Source organism: Diadema antillarum, unplaced genomic scaffold, assembly GCF_040938485.1.
Source record: "Diadema antillarum isolate AM-2024a unplaced genomic scaffold, OU_Dant_1.0 seq00000900_RagTag, whole genome shotgun sequence".
Lineage (NCBI taxonomy): Eukaryota > Metazoa > Echinodermata > Echinoidea > Diadematoida > Diadematidae > Diadema > Diadema antillarum.
In genome coordinates, this window is record NW_027271760.1 from 842279 (window position 1) to 865529 (window position 23251).

The 23251-nt window shown below is 39.9% G+C and overlaps 1 protein-coding gene across 1 annotated transcript in view; it reads left to right on the forward strand.

The window, feature by feature from the left end:
- Positions 1 to 23251, forward strand: part of LOC139741047 (uncharacterized) — a 61820-nt gene that overhangs the window by 14938 nt on the left and 23631 nt on the right. Inside the window, exons 15-31 of the mRNA XM_071651634.1 lie at positions 77 to 190; positions 730 to 954; positions 1706 to 1819; positions 2760 to 2873; positions 3383 to 3496; positions 3870 to 4094; positions 4314 to 4427; positions 4877 to 4990; positions 5704 to 5817; positions 8133 to 8246; positions 8497 to 8610; positions 9169 to 9282; positions 9605 to 9718; positions 10343 to 10456; positions 10901 to 11014; positions 11501 to 11614; positions 11908 to 12021. Coding sequence (XP_071507735.1) covers positions 77 to 190; positions 730 to 954; positions 1706 to 1819; positions 2760 to 2873; positions 3383 to 3496; positions 3870 to 4094; positions 4314 to 4427; positions 4877 to 4990; positions 5704 to 5817; positions 8133 to 8246; positions 8497 to 8610; positions 9169 to 9282; positions 9605 to 9718; positions 10343 to 10456; positions 10901 to 11014; positions 11501 to 11614; positions 11908 to 12021 — 2160 coding nt within the window. The remainder of the gene's footprint in view (positions 1 to 76; positions 191 to 729; positions 955 to 1705; positions 1820 to 2759; positions 2874 to 3382; positions 3497 to 3869; positions 4095 to 4313; positions 4428 to 4876; positions 4991 to 5703; positions 5818 to 8132; positions 8247 to 8496; positions 8611 to 9168; positions 9283 to 9604; positions 9719 to 10342; positions 10457 to 10900; positions 11015 to 11500; positions 11615 to 11907; positions 12022 to 23251) is intronic.

A 23251-nucleotide genomic window follows, 5' to 3' on the forward strand; every position in this document is an offset into this window, starting at 1 on the left:
ATCAATATACAGGTAAATTGCGAAGAAAACATTGTGTATGGAGTAATTTGAAATGTAAAATTTGCAATTTTAACAGATATCAATGAATGTAGCAGCGGTCCATGCCTAAACGGAGCCACGTGCAACAATGAGGCTAATTTCTACACGTGTGACTGTCTACCTGGATGGACTGGTACTAACTGTGAGACAGGTGAGAACGTTAGGTGACAAGCTTCACAAAATGTCCGTCTGAAGTAAATGTCGTAATCAAGAGTCAAACGCGAAAAACGTTAACGAAAATATTGTAGGCCTATAATCTTGATAAATGCCTTCTTCATGTCATATATAGGCCTACCTCTCGGGATTAGCTGACTATAATGATAATGATTACAATGTTAATAATCATGATAAATATTATTACAATTATTAAAATCATTATTATCATTGGTAGTAGCAGTAGCTGTATAACATAGTAGTATAGTAGTGATAGTAGTAGTAGTAGTATAGTATCATTAAATTATCATTCTTATTATCATTATCATCATCAGTAATACACATGCGAAGCATTATTCTGCAAAAAAAAAAAATCAGTGAAATGGTTTGACCACTTAAAAAATAACTTTTAGAAAATTAGATAACCAGTTCTATTTCTCTATTTTGTTCTAAGGATTACTTTTTTAGTTCAGCTTCAATGACTATATTTGATATTCATTACTCATTTGTAATACATTGTATTCATTTTCTTCGCAGACATCGACGAATGTGCCAGCTTCCCGTGCCAGAATAGTATCTGCAGTGATCTTATCAACCAGTATGTGTGTACCTGCGACCTTGGCTGGACAGGTGTCAACTGTGAAACGGACATCAACGAGTGTAGCAGTGCCCCCTGTCAGAACGGCGCTCAGTGCCTTAATCAGATCAACCGATATGAATGCGTCTGTCTTCCTGGGTGGGAAGGGGTTAACTGTGACATTGGTAGGTTGGACGTTCAGCTTTCTTCTTAAAGGGGATGGCTAGTAACCGATCAGTGGGAATCAGTAGGAATGCTGACGGATGATTGTTCCAATCCTTGTGGGATTCATTTAAGAGTACATTATATATCTACTGCAGTGTGAAAATTATTTGCTTCAGAACGGTCTCATATTCAAGTAATGTGCAGATTAATGCCCCGTCACTGACCAGGCACGCTAACCTGGAAACATTAAACTGCACATTACTTGAATATGAGGCCATTCTGAAGCAAATAATTTTCACACAACAATAGATATATAATGTACTCTTAAATGAATCCCACAAGGATTGGAACAATCATCCCCCAGCATTTCCACTGATTCCCACTGTTCAGTTACTAGCCTTCCCCTTTAAGCTTTTATGAGTCAGTAGGAGATATCTAAAGTAGATGTTGAAAGCGTTATTTAGTTAACATCGGTATTTCAATTTTATTACGATATCTCTCGTCACATAACCATCCACAATCAAACATAACATGATTACAACATGTATAACATATATCTGTTGAGAGCGGGCTGATTTTGTTACAATACTCGGGACTCGTCCTCATCGGGTTAACGGAACATAGTCGTAGGCTGAATTTGTCTAAATATACATATAGATCATATTTTTGATGACACGCCATTAAAATTGACAAGTAAATAAGCTGACATATTGTATTCTTATCGTGTGCACTTTTTGATTAGTGCGTTTATTTTTATCTTTCTTTGATCAGATATTAACGAATGTGCCAGCGGTCCATGCCAAAACGGCGGAACGTGTACAGACGAACTGAACGGGTTTACATGCACGTGCGCCCCTGGGTTCATGGGAACGTTCTGTACTGAAGGTAAGTCGTGTTTGGTGTTCTGCGGGTAGATTATACCTTGACAACGAGTACCGCCATGCAAAGGGTTAAGTTCTCATTTTTCTGAAAAATAGACGACTACAAAAAGGCATTGGATTCATGATATACACTGTACATGCAACAAATAACGGAATGCATTTCAGTATATTGTTTTATGGCCATGTTATACATTCAAATAATTTCAAATTAAATCATCAAAGATTCCACGAGAACAACTAAAAGTTGATAGTTTTTAGACTGTCAAAATTCAAATTGTTGAGTAATCTAACAGTTTTGGAAAATGCTGCTATGAACTAACATTGTTGCAATTATTTCCGAGGGATTTGTGATTGGTAACATTATGTCTGCAACCTGACAAAGACACTATAAAAGAAAAAAAATAGCAGAACTGTGAATATGCCAAATTGCTTTTATTCGAATTCATGGAACTTTTTAACTGGGGACCTATAGTTACAAGCTGTTCACTTTACCCGTTATTCAATTCAATTCAATTTTATTATTTCAGTTTTCGATATAAACATATAGACATCACTTTTTTTTGGTAACAGAAAATAAGGTGAGTAAAACTATGTGAGATGAAAAGAGAAAAATATAAACAAATCAAGTCAATACTTGGAATCCAGGTTGCACGTATTAGTTGATATATTATGTCAGACAAGTTTCACACAAGTGTATTATTATCAGCAGGAACACGTACCTCTATTCGTAACTTATGTTTATGATTTTTAAGCGTAAATAAATAAGTCTATAGCTTAAGCCATTCTTGATTAGACGACACTTGTAGATACGATTTCTTCACAATTTGAAGGTTTGAAGGTTTGAAGGAATTCGAGAAAATACCTTCTTATGAACATGTAGGTCAATATACATACATGGAATGTTAGAGATGGAATCAACTTCACTTCTTCTCATTTTTTTTCAGATGTGAACGAATGCCGTTCAAATCCATGTCAGAACGGTGGTTTGTGTAACAACCTTCTGAACTTGTACACCTGTGACTGCCAAGCTGGGTACACTGGCACCAACTGCGAAACAAGTAAGACATATATTTTGTTGTTCTTGTTGCGAGCAAGGTGAACAACGATTTGATCTTATTTTGTATATTATGTTATAGTGATATTCTGTGCGTGTCTTTCGGAGCTGGTGATTCTTTTTCTTTTTTATTTCCAAATTACATTTCATTGATCAAGTCTCGTCAACCCTAAGAGGAAAATACGCTAAAGTGCCATTTATTAGCACAGTTAAGCTTCACTTCCAGCGTGACTTTGGTCTGAATATTTCTAGAATACATCCAGGGAGCATGCAGGGATTTGTGGGGTTTTTTTTCTTCTTCATGACTGTTGTGTAGCTAGAGTCTTGATAAATCTTTAGCTACTGACGATCTGAGATCGAAGTAGTCATGTGAGTTCGCATCGGAGGAAGAAAATGACCCGTTGTCCTCTCAAAATTCATCTCTTTTCAATGTTCGTTAGCTTTATTTCGCTTGTTCCATAGCGATATTACAATGATGATTGTCCCATTGTTTTTTCTGTTTCCCTTATCAAGACATCGATGAGTGTGCCAGCGTGCCTTGCCAGAATGGTGGAACCTGTAGAGATCTGGTGAACGCCTATATCTGCTCGTGTGCGAATGGGTGGGCCGGCGTAAACTGTGAAATTAGTAAGTCAATTTGTGTGCGATAGAATCTGTCTATATAGTCACCCAAGATTATTGTATACAGTGTGTTTGAATTTCTTCCGATTTCGGGCAATGTGTTTCGCCATTCTAAAATTTTAACTTGTCTGTGAAAGATGTGGAAACGACATGAACGTGAAATCACATGAACGTGTCACGTGATGGTTATAGAATATATAGAATTTAGCTGTTTCCTATATCAGATAACAAGAGCATATAGAATACACACTCTTACTCCGAATGAAAGATCTCATGAACTCAAATTACTCAAATAAAGAGAATAGTGACATCATCGACAAAGCTCCAACTCTTCTGTGGGATCGTGTTTAAAATATATTTTCTCCAACTTCTCATGTAGACATAGACGAATGTGCGAGCGCGCCATGCCGAAATGGCGCCACCTGTACGGACCTGGTAAACGGCTACCAGTGCACTTGTGCGCCGGGCTGGACCGGTACGGTTTGTGATATCGACATCAACGAGTGCTCCAGCAACCCGTGCGTCAATGGAATTTGCAGCAACGCCAACAACATGTACTTCTGCACGTGTAGTCCCGGTTGGACCGGCACAAATTGCGACGTTGGTAAGAGATCTGAAACAATGGTGACTATACTCTTTAGCTTACCTGTAAAAGTCAAAGCCTCATATTTGAAACTAAGGGGAAGTAGTATGCAGGATGAGTCCCAGATTTAGAGGTGATTAGTTCACACAAACCAAATTTTGGAAGTCTGCTAAGAGTATATCTTATTAAGTTGTACCGTCCTATCAAGCTGATTCTTCTCTTCCTATTGCCCTCTCAAAGACATCAATGAGTGTGCAAGCAACCCATGTGGTAACGGCGCTACTTGCGATGATCAAATCAACAACTACGTCTGCACCTGTGCGCCAGGGTGGACCGGAGTAAACTGCTTTGTGGGTGAGTACACTCAAAGACAATGCAATGAAAGCGGCGTAACTGTAGTAAGAGGTCATAAAGCGTTCGATTAATCAACCATTCCCTTTCAGAATTCTGACTTGTTCATTACAATGGTAATGTACGCTTGGATGTGTGTGTCTTTGGGATGTCCAGGTTTTTTCCCCGTCACTTTGTTTAATCTATGCTACAGCCGGATAAGTCTCTAAAGTTTGAACACTGTTGAACAACAGTAGCCTTGTGTGACTTTTGAGAATCGTTGTTTCATTGTTTTGGGTTATCGCATTTCTCCTTCGTCTTTGTCACTGTCTTTGCAGGCTTATTCAAGAAAAAAAGTCTTAGTTATCTGACGTTTCATACCGGGTTGAAATCCATTCTCATGTCTGATTGTTTTCTTCGTAAGAAAATTAGCTTTGAGCGAATTTTCTGCTAATGTTTTGTTCTTTCTACAGATATCGACGAATGTGTTTCAAGCCCATGTCTCAATGGAGCAACATGCAACAATCTCCAGAATATGTACACATGCTCGTGTGCGGGCGGTTTTACAGGGGTCAACTGTGAAACCAGTAAGTTGAAAACCATCTAGCCTTATACCTGGAAACGCAATCGCAAAATATACATTTTTAGTAAAGAATGCTGAAAAACAACTCCATTTTTTTCTACAACTCATCAAAACAATATAAGTCTGTCAGTTAGTGTCAAACTTTCTGGATCTCAATCGATAAGCTAATGCGTTTTGTTTCAATTATCTTATTCGAGTTCTTTACTTTTCTAAGCGTTTCATGCCCGTTTTACATAGTTAATCCAAAATGTGTTTTTAATACCTATATATTACCAATTACAGCAGTAAAATATCACGCACACATACATACATGCAACTACATACAACTAGATATACCAATGCAAACAACAACAACAACAACAACAACAACAACAACAACAACAACTCAGGCTAATGATAACGTTTACACCATGTTCCCGGCGGCCACGGCAGCCCCATTTTGTCCAAAACGAAATGCGTCGTGGGTAGAAGAGACATTCTCCTGTTTTTCACCTCCGTATTCTACTGTAGTGTTGTTCGTTCAAGTCCTCGCTCCAGTGAACATGGAGCTATAACAGACGCCGTTATTACAGTGTCTGGTCATAATATGCTACTTGCCGCCGGGAACATGGTGTAAACGCTCCATAAAACAGACACATTCAGAATCGTCGCTTGTGACATAATTCTTCCCATTTAAGCACTATAATGTATCTCTCCTTTTTCTTTCACCTCACTCAGACATCGATGAATGTGAGTCGTCACCCTGTCTCAATGGAGGCACCTGTCAGGATGGAATCAATCAATACACCTGTCTGTGTGATGGAGGCTGGCAAGGAACCAACTGCGAAATTGGTAAACGTAGTAGCCTGTGTCGAGTTAAAGCGTAAATTATATAAACATATATTATGTAGTGGAGGGGGAAGACTGTGCTCGATCCCCTCCGAAGCATTACTGTCACTTAAGCCACCACAGTACCGATAAATAAAGGCAATACCATGATATTTTGTTTGTGCTTTCCTCTTGATACCAAGCCAATACCAAGCGTAAATGTAAATGACCAACCTTCCCGCCATGCAAGCGGCAGAATAATAGTACTGGATACAGTGGCGTATCTAGGGGGGGGGGGGCAAGGGGGGCACGTGCCCCGGGCGCCACTCCTTGGGGGCGCAAAAAACGAAAAAAAAAAGCGAAGAAAAGAAGAAGAAAAAAAAAACGAAGAAGAAGAAGAAGAAGAAAAGAAAAAAAAACTCGCCCGGAAGGGGGGGGGGGGGCAGAAAACCAAATCAAACAAGATAAAAACAAAACATGATGATGACGCGGACAAAATGACAATGTTTATTGTGTTCACACAAGAATTCCATGTTCCGTAAGCTGAAATACAAAAATTTTCGGCGCGCTCGCTGCGCTCGCTCGCCAAATTGATAAAAAAGAAGGTAAGAACAAAACTTGATGATGACGCGGACAAAATGACAATGTCTATTGTGTTCACACATGTTATTTAATATTTAGCAGGCAAAACGTTTCACTGAGCAGCGGCTGCAATTTCTTTCGTTCTGAAGCGATCGCCAATTGGATCAAAAGGCGCCAACGGTTTCGAACATACGGGGGGGGGGCGCAAAAAACCCCCAAATCAAACAAGATAAGAACAAAACGCAATGATGACGCGGAAATATACAAATTTCGGCTCACTCGCTCGTACTAATTTAGAGTATTTTTTCAAGTCGTCAGTTTGATGGTATAAATCGTTATCTATAAGGCCGTCACTATATCTTGATTAGAATTGTAAGATTCAATAAGCAAAAAATGACAAGAGTTCCATGTTTAGTAAGCTGAAATATAAAAATTTTCGGCTCGCTCGCTGCGCTCACTCGCCAAAATTTATCAAAAAGAGGAAGAAGAAGATAAGAACAAAACGTTCGTTCTGAAGGCGATCGCCGATTGGATCAAAAGAGGACGCCAACGGTTTCGAACATACGGGGGGGGGGACGCAAAAAAAAATCAAAAAAGATAAGAAAAAAACGTAATGATGACGTGGAAATATACAAATTTCGGCTTCAGTTTGTTGGTATAAATCGTTATCTATAAGGTCGTCACTATATCTTGATTAGAATTGTAAGATTTAATAAGCAAAAAATGACAAAAATTCCATGTTTTGTAAGAAGAAATACAAAAATTTTCGGCTCGCTCGCTGCGCTCGCTCGCCAAAATTTATATATATTATTATAAAAAAAAGAGAGATAAGAACAAAACGTGATGATGACGCAGAAATATACAAATTTCGGCTCACTCGCGCGCACTAATTTAGAGTATTTTTTTAAAGTCCTCAGTTTGTTGGTATAAATTGTTATCTGTAAGGCCGTCACTATATCTTGATTAGAATTGTAAGATTTAATAAGCAAAAAATGACAAGAATTCCATGTTTTGTAAGCTGAAATACAAAAATTTTCGGCTCGCTCGCTGCGCTCGCTCGCCAAAATTTATATATATATATTTATATATATATATATATATATATATATATATATATATATATAAAAGAGAGATAAGAACAAAACGTGATGATGACGCAGAAATATACAAATTTCGGCTCACTCGCGCGCACTAATTTAGAGTATTTTTTTAATGCCCTCAGTTTGTTGGTATAAATCGTTATCTATAAGGCCGTCACTATATCTTGATTAGAATTGTAAGATTTGATAAGCAAAAAATGGCAAGAATTCCATGTTTTGTAAGCTGAAATACAAAAATTTTCGGCTCGCTCGCTGCGCTCGCTCGCCAAAATTCGCTACATTTAAATCAAAATTCGCTACATTTAAATCACCCTCAAAAGACCCCTTTTAAGTGCTTGAAAAAAGCAGTAGACTTTGTTTAAAGTCCCTACCGGGATGGGGTTGGGGTTGAACACTTTTTCAGAAATTAGGGGCGCAATTTTCGCGCTTGCCCCGGGCGCCGTTTCCCCTAGATACGCCACTGGATATCAGACCAAATTCTGGAAAAAAAAATGAGAGAAACAAGTAGACCTTTCTTCAGACGAGTCGTGTCTACATATCAATGTTTGCTAGGCATTGTTTTCCGCTCCGACACCACGAATCTATTTATTTATTATACATGAATGTATATGATACCTGATAGCGAAAAGTATATTTGATTTCAATCACTTTCCACAGAAATCAACGAATGCTCGAGTCTCCCCTGTCAAAACGGCGGAACCTGCATAGATGGAACAAATAGTTTCACTTGCGATTGTGCGTCTGGATGGACTGGAACAGTATGTGATGAAGGTATGATTTTATAAACATGTCTTGAATAAGGAGGTATTTCTCTCATTCCTGATAGAAAAGGAGAAAATTTCCACATCCTTTATTAATGTCAATCCATGGAAGTATACAAGGTGAGTTACAGCAAAATGTTCTCATTTGACTGTAGTTAATTACATTCAGCCCTTTTTAATCTTTTACTTTGACTGAACTTCATGAATATTATGAATACTACATACATTAATGATATCACTGTGTGTTTACTTCTCGACAGACATCGATGAGTGTGCCAGCGCCCCCTGTGAAAATGGTGGAGTTTGTACTGACGGAACGGATATATATTTCTGCACCTGTCCGCCTGGATGGCATGGTTACAACTGTCAAACAGGTGTGAACTAGTCGCCAAATTACAGCCTTCCACGTTTAATTACTTTCTAGTTGAATTAAGTGGTGTTTATGGTAGCATGATATATTGCTCTATTATATATACAATAGAAAGTACTTGATACTTAAGGATTACGTTAAAGCTTTTGTCGAAGTGATCCGAGATATTATTTATGAACTGTCCGTTCAGGTCTTGTGAAATTGTTTTGAATGAAGAGAGCAAATGTTAACAAATGCTATAGTTCTGCATTTATAATTATCAGGAGAGCCTGTTATTGTGTCATAGGTTCATTCCCCAAATTGTATTCAAAACAGTCTGTGGCATGTCAATATTTGAGATTATTAAGTAATTCTCCGTTTGAAAAGGTTGTTAATAGATTTCACTTGGAAGTATGGAAGTACTTCACGTAATTCCTCGTGGACAGAGACCAACATTTTTTTTCAGTCTAATATCATCAGCATTTCAGTCTGATTAATTTCAACTTCAAGATCGTTGAATGGCATTTCGTGGAGATACTATACCGTTTAACATGGTCTCGTTTATCACAAAAACTTGATACAGATCGACAAGAATGTAGCAGCGATCCTTGTCAGAATGGTGCGACCTGCTTTGATGGGATCGATGGCTATGTGTGTCTCTGTGTCACAGGATTCACTGGCACTCATTGTGAAACAGGTAATTCTTTCTCCTTGTGATATCATCAAAATCTTCATTTTCAAGTATATTATGATAATAAAATCCCCTTGCCAGACAACTCATCAAATTCAATGTCAAGACAAAAATATGTTCATTGCACATTTGTTTTCTTAATGCCATCCAAACTGTGCAAAAACAATATAAAATGAAAATATATACTATATATATATCAACGTACGATGTGACAGAAAAAAAAAAAACTATTTGCGGTTTTAAAATGTGTTTTGTGTCACTCACATTATGATTTCGGTGGCATACAGTAGGCAGATCGTGTAACTCTTTTTATGTGCCTTTTCTGCAGACATCAACGAGTGTGCGAGTAACCCGTGTCAAAACGGAGCCACCTGTCACAACGAGGTCAATCAATACAGCTGTCAATGCGCTCCAGGATACGATGGAAACAATTGCCAATTTGGTGAGTAAAATCGATACATCATTTGACTATTTTGTTTCCTATTGGCAAAGGGTACAGATGCAATATTCCATTACCACTTGCTGCTGATTTTTTTAGATAGATACATTTTAAAGAAAGATTTTCACACGAGTCATTATTTCAAACGCCATACCAATTGTCTAGCATATCTGCGATGGGAAGATGGCGACTCTTTATGATAGTTGTCGTTTAGTTATGATAAGAAGGTACTGTTATGATTATGCTTTTCTAGTGCAGAAACAAAGGCTTGTAGAAAATACGAAACGAAACAGAGATCCCGACCCACCAGCATTCTATGGAATTTCGCCATCAATAATATGGTGTGTGGAGATTATTGTGATCAGTACGCGGCAGTAGCAAACATTCTTAGATAAATGTTTTTCCTTGGAAAGCCCTACTTTCCGGTTTATGATGACAATGTTGTAAAGAAATAAAAACATTCATTGCACCACAGCTCAAGTCAAGAAACGTTCCTGAAAAAAAAAAGTCTCCTGCTCAAGTGGAAAAGAATCTGCCCCATCTGATGGTCTCGAATTGGTCTATAACGCATGAAATTGATAAATCAGTTTTAGGGCAGTAATCATGTCATTATCACTCTCTTGACAGAAATCAACGAGTGTGCAAGCAACCCGTGTGAGAATGGAGGGACCTGCACAGACCGGGTGAACCTATTTACCTGTACCTGTCGTCCCGGGTACACCGGGGTACGATGCGAATCGGGTAGGTGTTACCCCTCTATCACCGGCTCTATTCACCTGTTTGTAATTGCTGGTTTCGGGGATTTTTTTTTTTTTTTGGCAAGAATAGAATTGTTGTTGTTGAACGACGAAAGCCTGATTAAGATGCACGTTTTGAGAACATGATTGAGACATTTTTCTTACAGTAAAGCCCCCATACCGCACTCACACCATTATACTGTTATCTTGTTTGTTTGTTTGTTTGTTTGCTTGTGATTTTGGTGCGTGCACCGTATTTCCGCTTTCATTTTGCATAAGAGTTTGCTTATTGATATCATCTCGTGTATGTTAAAATGCTTTAAGAGTTAATTTTAATCTAGATATTGAATTTCTGCTTTTAAATGATCACAAAACTCATGTTGCGTATTCTGTCTATAGCGTTTCATACATGCAACATAATTTGACATGTTTATCACTTTGTTTGCAGATATCCAAGAGTGTCTTAGCGGGCCATGTGAAAATGGAGCGACCTGCATTGATCACGTCAATGACTTTACCTGCATCTGTTTTCCCGGGTTTACTGGGCCACGGTGTGAATTTGGTAAATTATGCAAAATCAGAAGCAATTCTTTTTTTTTTAATCAGAAACAACAATAATGGTGATTAAGTATTTTCGCTGGTGGGAATAATTTATGAATTTCCACATTTTTTCAATCCTTAAAAAGTGCTTTACTCAGTTACAATGCCAGTAGACAATAAAAGGACGAATCATGTTTTTCAATAAGATTTCTATCTTCGTATTAGGCAAAACTTAATGCCCTGTCAAAGCAACGCTTTCCACTGTAAAGTGATTCAATGAATACAGTTCAAGAATTCGCCATTTGGTCTGAACAGATGACCATTTACCATATTCTATTTATCTTCAGTCTATACTGCACATGGACGGACGAGTGTAGGCGTACATGTTCATTTTGATGTGATTAAACTGTTGTTGTATTTGTTACATGTTGCAAACATAACTGAAACTTACATGATGTAGGGTAGCATTAAGATATTATTGTATGTGTTCATTTTATTCTATTTTCAGAGATTGACGAGTGCGCCAGTTCGCCATGTATGAACGGTGGAGCGTGTAGTGATGAGATAAACAGATACACGTGTGATTGCCGAGATGGCTTCCAAGGAATAAACTGTGAAGAAGGTAACGACGACTTGTAATTATTGACTTACAAGAGTCAGTGTGTATCAGAAATGTGCCAATGAGGTCACTGTCTGTAGGAATTCTGTTGATAACGTAACAATATGCGTCATAATCCGATGTAATGTGGTAAGCTTTATCTTTAATGTTCTAATATTCATCAGTCACCCCGTGCACATTTTGTGATCTATAACTTTTATAGTAGGTGCAAGTACTGTTGTTAATTTTATTACAATCATTAAGTTTTGAAATGGAATTCTAAATCAGCTACACCTGAATGTTCGTAAATTTAACAGATATCGACGAGTGCTCCAGCAACCCATGTCTTAACGGTGGACAGTGCACGGATAACATTAACTTCTACACGTGTGACTGTGTGGATGGCTGGACGGGGACCAACTGCCAGCAAGGTTAGTGACACAACACGCATTACAATGCAGCTTATGTTTATTCCACATATTTGGCTATAAATGTCTTCCACTGACATAAACAGCACTTTTATTGTTACTGTCACAATTGACTACAATCCTCTTCATCAGTGCGATGTATGATTGGACACTCAACATACACAGCATGACAAGGCTCTTCTTTCCTATTCAATTTCTTATGCTTTGAATGCTGTTTGAAATGCTTTTTTTTTGTCTGAGCTCGCTTCTGTTATATCTTGTAGTATTATAGTATAATATGATGATGTGTATGACGATTGTATATATTGTTATGGATACATGTGCATTGTACTATCATTTCTGGGCACTTGATTGTTCCGCGGAGGAATATGGAAATAAAAGAGTTCAAAGATGACCGAGATCGACCAAACACCTTGTTTGAGAGTCTGGGTATTTTGGTGGTTATGATGGTTCGTTAGGCCAAATTAACCTCCCGTAACAAATTGGGGGCACGTCACGAGAGTTCGGCAGGGTTTCTGCGGACTTAGGTGATTTGGTCGGGTTTGATATTATCCCAGGCATGCCAGGAGTGTTTTTTCGTTCTCGCTTGGCCGATGAATTTCGGTGAGTAGCGTGTGTAGCACTCTATGCTATGTCGTGGACATGGGCGATCGCGATACAGTTTACGTCGCGCAACTACGTATGTCGTTTGCATCGTGATTGTTACAGTGTACTGTATGTGAAGGTGTTACGATTTGAGAAAGCATGGTGCGTTTACGGCGTAGTGTGTGTACGTGTGTGTATGCACGGAGATGGACGCGGAGTGATATGGTATACATTTTGATGTAAATCGGTCGTCTTTCTGTGTCTGCGTGAGGGAAACTCACGTTCGTATTTCTTTCGGGATCGAAAGGGTTAATTTGGCACGTGCGTAGTGTTTAGGATGGTTTAATCTGGGTATACGCTGCGTGTGTGTAGTGTCTGCGTGGAAACGTTGGTCAAACGTTGGTCGTTGGTCCCGTACGTGGTGGTTCGTGTGTGGTTCAGCATACGGGTTATTCTACGGCGGTTTGTATGTGGTTTAGCATACAGGTGATTTCACGGTGGTTCGTGTGTGGTTTAGCACACGGGTTATTCCACGGTGGTTTGTATGTGGTTTAGCATACAGGTGATTTCATGGTTGTTCGTGTGTGGTATAGCACACGGGTTATTCCACGGTGGTTTGTGTGTGGTTTAGCACACGGGTTATGCCATTGTTGTTCGTGTGTGGTTTAGCACACGGGTTATTCCAAGTCGGTTCGTATGTGGTGTAGCATACGGGTTATTCCCAGTCGGGTCTTGTGTGGTATAGCATACGGGTTATTGTTTATAGTGCGACTGGTTTTCTTCAATTGAAAAGGGTTTTTTCAGCTGGCTGGCTGGTGAGAAGTCAGGTTTTCTTGTTGCACTATTAACTGTACATTATTGGTGCAGAATGGAGAAAGATCAAGATTTTTCCATTGAGAAGTTTGTGGATTCACCCACAGTTGAGGAGTTGCTAACCTTGAAAAAGGTTGATCTGTTGCGTGTTGCAGAAAACTACAAGGTTCCTGCTGTGAAGAGCACAATGAAAAAGTCAGAGATTACACAGCACACGATCAAATTTCTTGTAGATGAAGAAGTATTTCCCCTCCAGGCATTGCGTAGCATATCAGGTAGTCCCCCTGGTGATGTGCAAGGGAGTGTAGAAGTACGTCTGAAAGAGCTTGAACTTGAAAAAGCGAGAATTGAGTTAGAGAGAGAGAGGGTTTCTCTTGAAAGGGCTCGTCAAGTCGGTGAGAGAGAGTATGGTGTAAGCGTCAGTGGTGGGCATTTTGATATCGCCAAAAATGTCAGAATGGTCCCTGAGTTCGATGAAGGAGATGTGGATAGGTATTTCCTGCATTTCGAACAGGTGGCGGATAGCATGGAGTGGCCGAAAGAAAAATGGCCTCATCTTTTGCAGACTAAGTTAAAGGGAAAGGCATGTGATGCTTATGCTTCACTGTCGCGCGAAGAAGCTCAGGATTATGCAACAGTAAAAAAGGCAATTCTGAACGCGTACGCCTTGGTTCCTGAAGCGTACAGACAAAAATTCAGGAATAGTAGAAAACTGGAGTCACAGTCATTCAGAGAATTTGCAAAAGTGAAGGAAATTGCCTTCACTCGTTGGCTGCAATCAGTCGGCGTGGATACTGTTGAAGATTTGCGGGAACTTGTGCTACTAGAGGAGTTTAAGAATTCGCTACCTCAAGAGGTGCGTTCGCATATTGAGGAACGGAAAGTGAAAACTTTGTTGGTAGCTAGTACAGTGGCTGATGAGTATACTTTGTCCCGTAGTCATGGAAACAGGTATGTAGGAAGCAAATATGCAGCTCCTAATCGTCTACGTGTTGGCAAGACAAATTCTAGCAGTAAGACAGAGATGAAAGCTGGTCTAGTGGTGGGAAATGAGACTGACAAGAAAGGTAGGAACACTGAGAAGCCTATTGTGTGTTTCCATTGTAGGCAACCAGGGCATGTGAAGTCTAATTGTCCCATTCTGAACAAGAAAAAACAGGAAAAAGACAAAGAAATGAAGTCTCATCCCAATGGATTGGTGAGTCGTTCAGTGGAATCGGCAGGTGATTGGTGTGAACAAGTTCAGAGTGTGATTAAGTCAGCTGATCAAGAAAAGATTAAGTCTCAGTATGAACCATTCACTTCTGTAGGCTATGTGTCATTGGTAGGGTGTGATGAAGCCAGAAAGGTTACCATCCTGCGAGATACTGGTGCATCCCAGTCATTGATTCTCGACAGTGTCCTTCCTTTTGGGCAAACTTCGTCCACAGGCACAAGTGTACTGTTACAAGGAGTAGAAGGAGGTTACGTTGAAGCCCCTCTTCACACAGTCGATTTGCAGTCAGGCCTAGTTTCAGGAAGGGTGAGCCTTGGTGTTAGGAAATCACTTCCTATGGATGGTGTAGCATTGATATTAGGCAATGATCTTGCAGGAGACAAAGTGACTATTCCAGTGGTCAGTGCAGTCCCTTTGGATAAAGAAGGAAATGAGACAGCTGCATTGGTTCAGGAATTCCCTGAAGTTTTCCCAGCTTGTGTAGTCACACGTTCCATGTTTAGAAAATCAGAGGAGTCTGAATTGAAGGCTAGACCAGAGGATATCAGTCTAGAAGGGAGTTTCTTCTGTCGGTTAGATGATGTAGAAGCAAGTAGAACCGCAGCATCAAAATCACATCAGATAGTGGATGAGTCTCAGCCTGTAGATGAAACTGAGATTGGGTTGAACAAGAGCTCTTTGATTGACGCACAGAAGAATGATCCACAGTTGGTAGCGTTGTGTGATAGTGCTCTTGCTGAAGAAGAAGCACTGAGTGAGAGGACTTGCTACTATAAGAAAGGAGATGTGTTGATGAGGAAGTGGATGCCAGTTGACTCTTCCAGTGATGAAGAATGGCGAGAAGTTCACCAAATTGTCATCCCAACAGTATTTCGTAAACACATTTTGAGTGTGTCGCATGAGTCAGCTCTTGGTGGTCATCTTGGAGTCAATAAGACGGTTGACAAGATTTTGAAACACTTCTTTTGGCCTGGCTTGAGACGGGATGTTTCAGATTTCTGTAGGACTTGTCATGTTTGTCAAGTGGTGGGAAAACCTAATCAGAAGATTCCTCCTGCTCCCCTGAAGCCCATACCAGCATTTGATGAGCCGTTTAGCACAGTTATCATAGACTGTGTTGGTCCTTTGCCAAAGACAAAGGCTGGACATGAGTACTTGCTCACTATGATGTGCGCTTCTACGAGATTTCCAGAAGCTGTGCCACTTCGGCGTATCACTGCACAGAACGTTAGCAAGGCGTTAGTGAAGTTCTTTACAACGGTTGGCTTGCCAAAGGTGGTGCAATCAGACCAGGGTTCCAACTTCACTTCAAAGATATTTCAGCAAGTGATGCGTGAGTTGGGTATCAAATGTGTAACCTCGAGTGCCTATCATCCACAGAGTCAAGGCGCTCTGGAGCGTTTTCATCAGACGCTGAAGAACATGATGAGAACATACTGCTTTGAGGTCGAGAAGGACTGGGATGAAGGCTTGCCGTTGTTGCTTTTCTCGGTGCGAGAGTCTGTGCAAGAGTCCTTAGGATTTAGTCCCTTTGAGTTAGTGTTTGGACACGAGGTTCGTGGTCCATTGAAGGTCTTGAGAGAGAAGCTGTTGGGTGAGGATGAGTCACCCGGTTTGTTGAATTATGTGACCACGTTCCGTGGTAGGCTGACTCGTGCACGTGAATTTGCTGCTGGACATTTGAGAAACAGTCAAAAGAACATGAAACAGTTGTTTGATAAGAGGTCCAGGGAAAGGATGTTCAGTCCCGGTGAAAAGGTATTGATACTGCTGCCCATTCCTGGTAATCCTCTGTGTGCTCGCTTCTCTGGTCCCTATGTCGTGGAGGAGAGATTGAGTGATGTGAATTACATCATTCAGACGCCAGACAGGAAGAAAAAGAAACGGTTGTGTCACATCAACATGTTGAAGAAGTATGTTGAGGGAAGTGCAGGTGAAAGTGCGAAACCAGTCATGTATGTGGTAGAAGCAGTCCAAGATGTCCCCGTTCCCAAGACGAGGAAGGAGCTGATGAGATTCATCGGCATGGCCGGATACTACCGTCGCTTCTGCCATAACTTCTCGGATATTGTGGCACCCTTGACTGATCTCCTGCGGAAGAACGTGAAGTTCCAGTGGTCAGCCGCATGCCAGTCTGCGTTTGACCAAGTGAAGGCAATCCTGTCGAGTGGTCCTGTGTTGGCAGCGCCGGACTTCACAAAAGGCTTCAGCCTAGCTGTCGATGCCAGCGATGTCGGAGCAGGCGCCGTGCTGATGCAAGCTGATGACGATGGAGTGGACAGACCAGTCTGCTACTTCTCGAAGAAGTTTAACGCGCACCAGCGGAGGTATTCTACCGTTGAGAAGGAGACCCTAGCATTAATTCTTTCGCTCAGCCATTTTGATGTCTACGTGGGCAGCACAACTCAACCCGTTGTTGTGTGGACTGATCACAACCCACTGACATTCGTCAACAGAATGAGAAACAAAAACCAGAGACTGATGCGATGGAGTTTAATCCTACAGGAGTATAACCTTGACATTAGGCACATTCGCGGAAAGGAAAACATTGTCGCGGACACACTTTCCCGTGCTTAATTGAGACATCTCGATATTTTGTATTGTTGCCAGATGCAACAATTGTGCAAATGTATTTTATGTTTGTGACACTTTAAACAGGTGTAATTCTGTTTTGCAAGTACACAGGAAAGTGTGTGTACATCATGTTTATGTATGTATTTTGCATACACTATAATTGTGATGCCAACAGCATGAATGGCACTTTGAATGTGTAAATAACAACAAGGAAGTATCTTCAGACATGTTTGTGTTAATAAGGAAACACAGCAAGCTATAATTGTGCTTTGAGTCACTCTCCAAAAGAAGACATTATGAAGGCTGTTTTAAGTTACACTAGCCATCAACAGTTGTCAAGAATGTGAGTTGTTGGTAAAATGACTTCAAACAGGTAGTGTTGCTGTTTGTATAGAGAATTTTATGTATCGAGTAATGTAGGTACCGTTCAGGTATTTGAAGTTTTATACTTGTACATGTACAGGTATTGGTTAAATTTGTTGTGGCATACACCCTAAGTTTATTGGATGTTGCCTTTTGGATTTAATTAGCATGTATACTGTATTAGGTACAGAAATTATATAGTTATACATGTACATAGCTTTTGCTCATTGTTATAGTTCAATCATTGCCTTGGCGAAGGTGTCCAGTATTTCACAGTTGATCCAATATACCAACAGGCATGTACAATTGTATTTAAGTGAACTGTGTTATACAGGGATGTATACAGGTATACACACAGGTTATCATCGGGGATATCTCATTCAGGTTCATTTGATGCTTTGTTAGGTAGGTCATACTCTTGGTGTTTTGTATGTTGACAGGCAAGTTTTCAGAAACATAATTAGGGTATATGACATTTGTTGATATCTTGACATTTCAATAGATGCTAATACAACGTCTACAGGTATATGCAAGTCACATATCATGGAATATGATGTTTTGGTTTTAGGTTGTATGATTACAACAGTTGGATTATATGCAGTTGCTTGTGGAAGAGATGACGTGTTTTATAATCGTTGTACACAGGTACACGAAAAAATTGGTGAATGGAAATCGATCTGTGAGGACGTGTGCGTTGTGCGCTCTTGATAATCCACGAGTTTTATACAGAATCTTTCACGCGCGCGGTTCAATCATGAGCTACGGATTAAGAAGCGGTGCTCAACGAAAGGAACATGCCAGAACTCCGGCGGAGAACATAGAGCGAATGGAGGACTCTCATGCTGACTTCGAGACCTTCGTCCGACAGGGAATCGCAGATATTCGCTCCATGTTCAAGGATCTCGAAAAAGCGTTAGAGTTTCAAGCTGCTCGAACCAACGACTTGGAGAAGCGAGTTGACCCACTGGAGAAAAAAATGCGGAATTTGGAACTCAGAGTTCAAAATCATGAAGCTCTGCTGCAAAAAGCCGCCGCGGCTGAAAACAAGCTGGAAAGATTTTCCCGTAAAAACAACTTTCGCATTGTGGGACTGAAAGAACAACTCAATGAGAATCCTATGGAAGTTGCTAAACAGTTTCTGTGCAGTCATTTTCATATGGAAAATCCTAAGATTGAACGCGCACATAGAGACGGACCAAAACTCCCTGGCAAACCCCGACATTTCCTGGTCAAACTACTTTCGTATCAGGATAAGAGATATGTGGTTTCGCAGCAACGACGACTTCTCGCCGGCAATGACATGTATGTCATCGATGATCTCACCAAAATGGATCGACTGGAAAAGAGTAAATGGAAAACAGAGGTGCAGAGCGCATTTCAGGCCGGAACCCGCTTCCACTTCGCTGGCGGAAGATGGAGAGATCAAAAAGGTAACCCCGCGCCATTTTATTCAGCCACCCGCAACTCCGAGAAAGCCACGCCCCAACCCAACGCTACCATTGCATCCAACGAAGAGTCACAACCCCCATCCCTGGCCCCCATGACGGAGGGAGCTGTTGGTGGTCAACCCGCTTCACCATAGACCGGCTCATATTCGGTATGAGTCTTGCATCTAGCCAGTTTATTACCAGTGCACCTGTGTCTACTCAACTAAGCTTATTTCGGCGTTTAAAGCAATGTAAGTGAAGCAAAAAGACTTACGGATTATTATTTTTGGAAATTATGTATTTCCTAAACTCACATAATAGACTGACTATGACCATCATGTTCTGCTTCTGTCATTACCCTTTTAACACCTCACCACGCTAGGATATACCACTGGAACGCCAAAACATGAACGCAATGCCGGATTTTCCATTTGACTGTCTATTACAAACTAAATACCAAGAATTCCAAGCCTTACTTCGTATTCAAATTTGTACTCATTATCGGCATTTTATTCAAAGCCTCGCAATCTGTTACATCCTGGTCACTGTCCTACGTGCGCAGCGGACTTGAGGAGTTGCGTAATCCTTACCTCATCCACCAGATTTCTGCCTGAAACAGCACCATCACAACGAAACGCTTTGCAACACTTCAAATCTTAGTGTGGTGATAAATTTGTGAGCTTACTAGTATACGTTTCAACGCACTCTTGTCCGCGAAATACCTTACGTAATGCTCTGATGCTGAGTGTGTGAAATGTAAGAGTTCACTAGAATTCTATAATTATTTGATACTTCTCTCAATACTCTCGGATCGTTACTCTCGCTACATACAAGCCGTTCACGTTGTTCGAAAGTTTGCCTTTCTCCAGAAGCTATGCATAATGTGAGCGGCAGATCCGGCAATGAACCGCGACCTTTAATCTTATCTAATGTATCGGAGATCCTTTTAACGGGATGTTTTGACAATCGGATCGCAGCCTTTGCACATCTTCTGGATGTCACATACAACCAAGCGGTGATCATCGTGTACACGTAACTCCTAGCTCCAATGCCCGGAATGCTCCACATCTATCCAGACGCCCAGACCAATGTTGCAGGCCATGTTATGTTATTAATAGCAGACGAAACGCGACCTTTTATACGTCTAATCGCTGATTTTCCTTGTTCTTTTTTTTCTTACGTCAATATAACCACTCCGCATAATTTTATGCAGGACCGCACGCAGTTGTTTCCCTTTACGTAACTCCGATAAATTTGTTTCCTGCTCACCACAAACAACCCAATTGGAACATTTCGGATACAGTTAGCCTTTGATATAGTGCAATCGATATTAATGGTTCCGCTGCTGGCAACATCTTCCCGTTGCATCTATTGCTATAATAACCAGAAGCGTAATTAGCCTGTCACGCTGTATCAATCACGGAAGGGACTGATAGGACTGACAACCCCTCAAAGAGCTGCTTACATGTCTTTGCATCTTGACCATCGCTCATTTTGGCCTACTTCTCGTAACTGTCGTAAGTGAAATGCAATAAGTGAAATCCCATCTCAAATGTTAAAGATAATTTACAATTTTATTTATACGCTGAATGTTGTGACTTGTCTGTGTGAGGTTTTTATAAGTTTAAAAAAGAATAAAGTTATTACCCTTTATTTACAAATTGAATCTTAAAAAAAATCCTTTAAGAGGAATCTATTCGACGTGATCATGTAATCCGGGTTTTTTTTTATTAATGTCAATAATATGGTTGAATGGCGAGATGGCCCGATATTAGCACGTCTTATCTTGCTTTGCTGTCTTGCTGTGTCTATTGTTATGCAATGCGCATAATGCAGATACATGCTTGCAGGTAGATGATTGGTATGATATTTCGTCTAAGACAGAAAAGTACCTATGGCTTCATTTTCATTGGCATCAACAGCATAATCATTTGGGGTAATATGCTAGATTTGTTTTTCTCCCTTTTGGCCTGGTATCAAGCAGAACCTCTTAAACAAGCAAATTCTATTATTTGAAAAAAAAAGAACCTCACGAGGGTATTCTTTGGTGATACAGACATAATCTAACGGCCCATTGTAATGATGAAAAGATTACTTGCATAACTTTTTTTCCATCTCTTTGATGGGTAAATGTATTTCTTCCCGTCACTGACCCTTGTCGTTTGGGTTTTGGATATGTTTTGTAGGTATTTTGTGGTACCAGGGAGGTAGGAAGAATCCACCTCCCTGGTGGTACGGTACGCGATATATGCATATTTTCTTTTCTATGTCCTTGTTCCGACTTTAAGATCCTACCATATCCCCATATCGTTTGGGTTTGTTTTAAACACAAGGTATATCCGAGATAAAGGCATTTTTTCTCAATAGTGTTTTGGATAAAAGACTGCATTATTGAATGGATAGGATATTTTATGGTATATATGCATATTTTCTTTTCTATGTCCTTGTTCCGACTTTAAGATCATACCATATCCCCATATCATTTGGGTTTGTTTTAAACACAAGGTGTATCCTAGATAAAGGCATTTTTTCTCAATAGTGTTTTGGATAAACGACTGCATTATTGAATGGATAGGAGATTTTATGGTAACACAGTGTGCAGATTTGTCACTGCAAAACGAGAATGGTTTGAACAATACCTGCTTATTTTTAGCCCAAATTCAGTACCAGACACGAAAGTAATTAAAGATTTTGATCGGGAGTGCCTAATTTTTTTTGTAAGGCGAGTATGCAGGTATGTTGAGCAATGCATATCTGCGATCTAATTCCAATTTTAAGTTTACGTATTTTGGTATGACTCATGTAGGATAATACTGTTTATAAATATGAAATATTCATATGTATTGTATACGATGTCCAGATAAACAAACAGACGAGTAGCTAATGAATGATAACCGTATGTTCATCTGAGTAACCAGACTTTCCCTGAGGGAGAAATTTTCTCTCCTCCTGTTGTTTTTTTTTTTTGTTGCTTTCGCTCCCACAACTTGTTACGCTACACAAATTATATTTGCTCCATTTCATGTGTATGTGTGAATGAATATCTAATTTTGTAAAAAGCTCAGTGCCTTGGTGGTTACCCGTGCGCTGCTCTTGTCTGTTGTTTGTTTGTATCGGACTTAGTTTTCTTGTTCTTTTATTTCTTGAGCTTGTAATCCGTGATGAGTTCTATATGACATAGAGCGGCTTGCTTCCGGGGGCGATGGGTCCATTCTATGTATGGATTTAGTTCTCCCGGGAGTAAGCTCTTCATCTGTAGTTCGGAAGCAAACCGTTTGTCTATATACTATCAACAACACCATCTTGAGATTGGTGTTGGTATTGTAATCTATTGTTGTTGTTGTTGTTGTTGTTTTTTCATTTCCTATTTCTAGAACTCGGGTACATAAAATCAATTTGTGCTATTGCACGTTCGCATGCCAGTGAATGCGTCTCAATTGCTTCCTACTCCACTCCACCCCCACCCCCGTTTGATAAAGACGACCATTAAGGTCTACTCAGGTGCCATTCAGTTCCATACTCAATGTTTGACATGAATGAATGATTATTAGCTGAGCGCTTAGTTTGATCTGGGGCTAATGGTCATGCATTTACGTGTGAACCATGCTATATGAAACAATATTTCATTGGATTATACAATGTCCAGGTTTATACTTGACATCAGCTCAAGAATGATATGTGAATCTATAAGTGTATTATATCACCAGTTTTTCATCCAAGTAACCACCTCTGTCTTTAGAGGCAATCCCTATATCAATTACAGTCTCATACATCACAATATTTTGCCTCTTTAGGTGAAAATTTTGTTGTAGTCTGCTAGAAAAGCAAGTTTCGAAATATTGTTTATTGGAACTCACTGTGATCTTGCTGGTTTCTTTTTTTTTTTCTTCCTAGTAATTCTACTGTCCTCTTGTTTGATTGCATATTTTGGTTTGTTTGAATGCTAGTGATAAATAAGAGGTTAAAAAACGTAGTTTGCTATTTGGAAGAACGAATACGCAACTGAGTAGTTTGCTGTTTGGAAGAACGAATACGCAACTGAGCCCTTAACACATGTATAAACAGCGCCACCATGTGGCTGGAGTATCTCCCGATGCCCGGATATGTTGAAAAAAAAAATAGTTTTTGAATGTAAATAACATTATGCACGAAAAAAAAAAAAACAAAAACAAAAACAGACAAACATATATCATATTTTTTCCCTCTTTATCCCTGATAAAGACGATTATCAATGTTCATCTATGTTACATTTTCC